At 40.3% G+C, this 6,628-nt stretch overlaps 1 protein-coding gene and 1 pseudogene across 1 annotated transcript; both read left to right on the plus strand.

Moving 5' to 3' along the window:
• Positions 1-3,091: 3,091 nt before the first annotated feature.
• LOC107585749 (claudin-8-like) lies at positions 3,092-4,117 on the plus strand. The gene has a single exon (XM_016272906.1). The coding sequence runs from the start codon at positions 3,092-3,094 to the stop codon at positions 4,115-4,117; it is 1,026 nt and encodes a 341-aa protein (XP_016128392.1).
• Positions 4,118-4,714: 597 nt separating this feature from the next.
• On the plus strand, positions 4,715-5,742 carry LOC107585750 (claudin-8-like; annotated as a pseudogene).
• Positions 5,743-6,628: the final 886 nt, after the last annotated feature.

Raw genomic sequence — 6,628 nt, forward strand, 5'->3', positions numbered from 1 at the left:
GGGTCATCACCAGGCAGAAGTGACCCAGAATATTACTGAAGTCATTGGTAAAGCTAAACTACACCTTGTGCTTTGGATAAAATGTATGCATGATAAATGACAATAATGACAGTAAAAACAGATAATGCTTTTAGCAGCAACCAAACATAGCTAACAAAACTGTAGGTTGCTACCTAGTCAGTGACAGACTTTCCATTTTATTTTTAACTTAAAGGGGTCATATGATGCTGCTAAAAAGAATATTATTTGGTGTAATGAAATGTGTTTATGCGGTTTAAGGTTCAAAAACACATTATTTTCCACATACTGTACATTATTGTTTCTCCTCTATGCCCCGCCTTTCTGAAACTCGTCGATTTTTACAAAGCTCATCGGTCTGAAAAGCGAGGTGTGCTCTGATTGGCCAGCTATCCTGTGCGTTGTGATTGGCTGAATACCTCAAGCGTGTGACGGAAATGTTACGCCCCTCACCATACTGTGATGCCTACGGCAACCACATGTGACGACCCCGGGCTGGACTCCGCTTCGTCCACGGTGAAAGCCGATCCGACGCTCGACAGCGCGAAGTTGTAGTATTTCCTCAGCGACCAGCACGGATCAGCTCCAGGCATGACGAAGCGGATATCGTCCTCTTTTGGAAGACCAAACAAAGTAGTTTCGCTTTCACAACGAAACACACAGTGCCTTCACGACATGGCGGCAGCAACAATACTACAGCGAGAATAAAAGCTACGCCTTCTTTCTTTGCATGAACATTTGGGCGGCGTTATGCAAATCTTCCCACACAGTGACGTAGACATGTGGGGGCGTGTTAGAACGAACCGTTTTAGGTAGGTGTCACATGACCCCTTTAAGAGAGGAAGCGGCCATATTTGTTCGAGCAGCTTCCGGTGTCATTCGCTTCCATTTATTTATGCGGCTTGATATTGTAAACTGGTATTTCTTATCATATGATTTTAATTTATCATCGTCATTATAAACACACTGGTTTGCAGCACAAATAGCCAAGTTTTACTGTTTACTGCACTTTGTTATTCTTCTAGTTATCTATAGCACCTAATGAATCGGAAGTCTTCACATAAAATTGCTTACTTCTTCGTTGCCTAATAAGGTGGATAAAGGACACTCGTTTCAGCTTCCAAAGTGCTAGTTAAACATCCCTGACAGAACTAACTTACCTGTAACCAGATTGGTGCAGTGGCTCCCTTTAGTGTTGAAGTGTGAGAATTTAATAACTTTGTGAGTCAAGGTCATCTGTTCGTTTGAGAGTGTGTTTGTTTATGTGAGAGAGACCATGCCAGCATATATGACCACTGGTCAGTAAACACACCATCAGCATCTCCACTTACCCTCATCAGCCTCAACCAATTAGAATACGGCTATGCCACTTTCCCATAACAAAGAGAGTAAGTTTATCATTATCCTTAAACTGTTGAAGCATATAATACCACACTCTCTCTACACTGCCCTATTTAATCTGGGAACAACATTTACTACATCTAACACACCTGTGTTTGGCTAACAGACTTGAGACCTCAAGATTTGGACATTAAATCGCTGCCCAACAGGATTATCCTTGTTCAGAACAGGGTGAGTGGATTCATTCATTTGTTCAGGGTAGTTTGCCGTCATCTGAGGAGACGTTCATTCAGGACATGTTCTTCTTCAGAAAAAAAAACCCTAGGTAGAGTACAACTGAATTAAACATTTGATTAAGCACCAAATTGAGCATAATTTTATGCAAATGAAAGTGAGCCTGTTAAAGGAAAAGGTGAATTCTGTTTAATCTCCACTTACCCTCATCAGCCTCAACCAATTAGAATACGGCTATGCCACTTTCCCATAACAAAGAGAGTAAGTTTATCATTATCCTTAAACTGTTGAAGCATATAATACCACACTCTCTCTACACTGCCCTATTTAATCTGGGAACAACATTTACTACATCTAACACACCTGTGTTTGGCTAACAGACTTGAGACCTCAAGATTTGGACATTAAATCGCTGCCCAACAGGATTATCCTTGTTCAGAACAGGGTGAGTGGATTCATTCATTTGTTCAGGGTAGTTTGCCGTCATCTGAGGAGACGTTCATTCAGGACATGTTCTTCTTCAGAAAAAAAACCCTAGGTAGAGTACAACTGAATTAAACATTTGATTAAGCACCAAATTGAGCATAATTTTATGCAAATGAAAGTGAGCCTGTTAAAGGAAAAGGTGAATTCTGTTTAACAGGTCAAGAGGTCAAAGAGACCCTGTTGGTAGAGGCAAAACTACACCATCATGAGGCTGAAAGCATCTTTATCTATTCAAAAGTAGCCATACCAATCACAATTAACAATGGTAATATTGTGAAATATTATTGCAATCGAAAAATAACCATTGTCTATATTAAATTTATTGTGAAATGTAATATATTCCTGTGATCAAAGCTGAATTTTCAGCATTTTTACTCCAATCTTCAGTGTCACACGATCCTTCAGAAATCATTCTAATATTACGATTTGCTGCTCAATAAATATTTCTGATTATTATCACTGTTGAAAACAGTTGTGCTGCTTCGTATTTGTATGGGGATCATAATACATTTTCAAAGAAACAGCATTTATTTAAAAACAAATATTTTGCGACATGATTAAAGTCTTTACTGTAACTTTTGATCAGTTTAATGCATCCATGCTGAATAAAAACATAAATTTACTAAAAATCATTATAATATATGCAATGCAATGGAATGTTTCTAAAATTGATACTGGAACACTAAAGCAAAAAGATATAGAGCAAGCAAAAGTTATCTTAGAGCAAATGTTGTGACTATTGCACAGTACTGTAAATCCCAAATATTTGTATATAGTCTATTTATTATTATAGTAGATCTTTTGGCAGTGGCTCTTAAAAGTGTAAAACTCCCTTAACGCTGTTTGCATTTAAAAGCATTTGTCTGGTGCTGTTAAAAACTTGAACGATTAAATGCAAGAAGCATCCTGTGCCAAAGACCCCTCATGTAAATTTCGAAACCAATTATGTCTGTTTCTCTACTTTTAGGAAAACTGATGACATAGTCAAAAGCGTGCAAGTCAGAGGTCAATGATGGTTCAGGGCAAGTGTGAGCTCATCGCCCTGTGTCTGGGCATCATCGGTCTGATCGGCGTGGTGGCTGTCACGGGTCTTCCCATGTGGAAAGTGACAGCGTTCATCGGTGAGAACATCATCGTGATGGAGACGCGCTGGGAGGGTCTGTGGATGACGTGCTTCAGACAGGCCAACATCCACATGCAGTGCAAAGTCTACGACTCTCTTCTGTTCCTGCCGCCGGACCTGCAGGCGGCCCGTGGGTTGACGTGTTGCGCTCTGGCGCTGTCTGGAGTCGGGCTGCTTGTGTCTCTCGTAGGCCTCCGTTGCACATTGTGTCTCGAGGAACAACCGCGGGCCAAAAGCCTCATTGCAATGGCCGCGGGGGTGATGCAGATTTTAGCGTCCGTTTGCGTAATCATCCCGGTCTCTTGGACGGCCCACACCATCATTAGAGACTTCTACAACCCTCTACTGATTGACGCCCAGCGCAGGGAACTAGGAGAGGCGCTGTATATCGGTTGGGTAACCAGTGCTTTTCTGTTGGCATCTGGAATTATATTTCTCTGTCGTCGTGTTGATCCAAAACCAGGCTCATTTCATGGCCGTCCACCAGCTAACAAACCCATTTTAAACCGCCTCCAGACCTTTAACTCGATAAGACACCAGCCTTTGGTCCAGAGCAACAGTCTTTCCATTCAACAGCCTTCGCCGTCCGTGTTCAGCTACCCCATTACGCCCTCGAGTGGTCAACATTCACCCTACAGTATGCAGGCCATGGCCACAGGGTCTTTAGTGTACAGTCAGAACGGTCAGAATCTGAACTATTATGGCCAAAATGTGATGCAGTACGTACCCAGGAACACGCATTACCCGCGTCAGCTTTCAACACACTTTAAAGGAAGCAACGGCAGCGATCCGTACACTTCATACGCCACCGGATCCTCGTTTCATCCTGTGCCGCAGAATCTGCTCTTCGTAGGGTACAACTACTCCAGGGTGCAGTCGTACAGCTCGGACAGTAGCTCTGGATTGCGTATATAAGTGTTTTTTTTTTATTATTAAAAAACAAATATGCTCAAAAAGTTTTGTGGGGATATGAAGCTCTTCACGGCAGTGGTTCTCAACATTTTTCATCCCAAAGCCTCCCATTGTCAAAGACAATATTTTAAAATTTTATAATTAATATTCTCCTCTTTTTATTTTTTTCAGCCAAAGAGAGTGGTAGTATATCAAAATAATTACATAAAATAATTATAAAGAATTTGGCTATATTCCACAATTCCAGAAGTTTCAATAACTCGGTATTCTTTTATTCTCACTTTTTTATTACCAATTAATTTACATGACTTTTTCACTTGTGATTGTTTAATACATTTTTTTACTCAAAAATAGTAATTTATCAGCAACGTCTACCCAATAAAATATTTTAGAGCTTGATATAACTACAAAAATATATATATTAATTTTAAAAATATTGTAAAACTCCCTTAACGCTGTTTGCATTTAAAAGCATTTGTCTGGTGCTATTAAAAACTTGACGGATTAAATGCGAAAAGCATCCTGTGCCAAAACTAATTATGTTTGTTTCTCTACTTTTAGGAAAGTTGATAGCATAGTCAAAAGCGTGTGAGGTCAATGATGGTTCAGGGCAAGTGTGAGCTCATCGCCCTGTGTCTGGGCATCATCGGTCTGATCGGCGTGGTGGCTGTCACGGGTCTTCCCATGTGGAAAGTGACAGCGTTCATCGGTGAGAACATCATCGTGATGGAGACGCGCTGGGAGGGTCTGTGGATGACGTGCTTCAGACAGGCCAACATCCACATGCAGTGTAAAGTCTACGACTCTTTGCTGTTCCTCCCACCGGACCTGCAGGCGGCCCACGGGTTGACATGTTGCGCCCTGGCGCTGTCTGGAGTCGGGCTGCTTGTTACTCTCTTGTGGGCCTCCGTTGCACCTTGTGTCTCACGGATCAACCACGGGCCAAAAACCTCACTGCGATGGCCACAGGGGTGATGCAGATTTTAGCATCTGTTTGTGTAATCATCCCGGTCTCTTGGACGGCCCACACCATCATTAGAGACTTCTACAACCCTCTACTGATTGACGCCCAGCGCAGGGAACTAGGAGAGGCGCTGTATATCGGTTGGGTAACCAGTGCTTTTCTGTTGGCATCTGGAATTATATTTCTCTGTCGTCGTGTTGATCCAAAACCAGGCTCATTTCATGGCCGTCCACCAGCTAACAAACCCATTTTAAACCGCCTCCAGACCTTTAACTCGATAAGACACCAGCCTTTGGTCCAGAGCAACAGTCTTTCCATTCAACAGCCTTCGCCGTCCGTGTTCAGCTACCCCATTACGCCCTCGAGTGGTCAACATTCACCCTACAGTATGCAGGCCATGGCCACAGGGTCTTTAGTGTACAGTCAGAACGGTCAGAATCTGAACTATTATGGCCAAAATGTGATGCAGTACGTACCCAGGAACACGCATTACCCGCGTCAGCTTTCAACACACTTTAAAGGAAGCAACGGCAGCGATCCGTACACTTCATACGCCACCGGATCCTCGTTTCATCCTGTGCCGCAGAATCTGCTCTTCGTAGGGTACAACTACTCCAGGGTGCAGTCGTACAGCTCGGACAGTAGCTCTGGATTGCGTATATAAGTGTTTTTTTTTTATTATTAAAAAACAAATATGCTCAAAAAGTTTTGTGGGGATATGAAGCTCTTCACGGCAGTGGTTCTCAACATTTTTCATCCCAAAGCCTCCCATTGTCAAAGACAATATTTTAAAATTTTATAATTAATATTCTCCTCTTTTTATTTTTTTCAGCCAAAGAGAGTGGTAGTATATCAAAATAATTACATAAAATAATTATAAAGAATTTGGCTATATTCCACAATTCCAGAAGTTTCAATAACTCGGTATTCTTTTATTCTCACTTTTTTATTACCAATTAATTTACATGACTTTTTCACTTGTGATTGTTTAATACATTTTTTTACTCAAAAATAGTAATTTATCAGCAACGTCTACCCAATAAAATATTTTAGAGCTTGATATAACTACAAAAATATATATATTAATTTTAAAAATATTAATGTTTCTTTTTTAAAAAGATTTTACATTAAAATTTCCATTACATTTCCAGGTCTAGAAATCCTTTTTTTTTCCATCATATCCAGGTTTTCCATGAATTCTTTCATACCCAAGGCTTGGATCTTAAATAAAAATGGCAGATTAAAACATTTTTTTAACTATTGTAGTTTGTTTTTAGATCGTCTTATTTTAAGATATCTTGTGCCGTGCTTGGAAGTCTAGTTTAATTTTGTAGAGTAGCCTATTACACAAACTTTTTATTAATTATTTTGAAAGAGAGACTAAGAGCAATATACAGTATGCAATGCATGCAACATCTAAATCACAAATTGTTAATTTTATTAAAGTACACATTTTGCTAATGCTTTATTTTTTCATATGGCTCTTAAAAGTGGGAAATTGATTTATATTTTTGCCTGTCTGCTCTTTTCAACATCATTTGAGAACAGAA

Source organism: Sinocyclocheilus grahami, unplaced genomic scaffold (assembly GCF_001515645.1).
Source record: "Sinocyclocheilus grahami isolate Dianchi unplaced genomic scaffold, SAMN03320097.WGS_v1.1 scaffold74.1, whole genome shotgun sequence".
In the NCBI taxonomy this organism is placed as follows: domain Eukaryota; kingdom Metazoa; phylum Chordata; class Actinopteri; order Cypriniformes; family Cyprinidae; genus Sinocyclocheilus; species Sinocyclocheilus grahami.

Coding starts and splice junctions, on each gene's coding strand:
- LOC107585749 (XM_016272906.1), top strand. CDS start 3,092: ATGGTTCAGGGCAAGTGTGAGCTCATCGCCCTGTGTCTGGGCATCATC.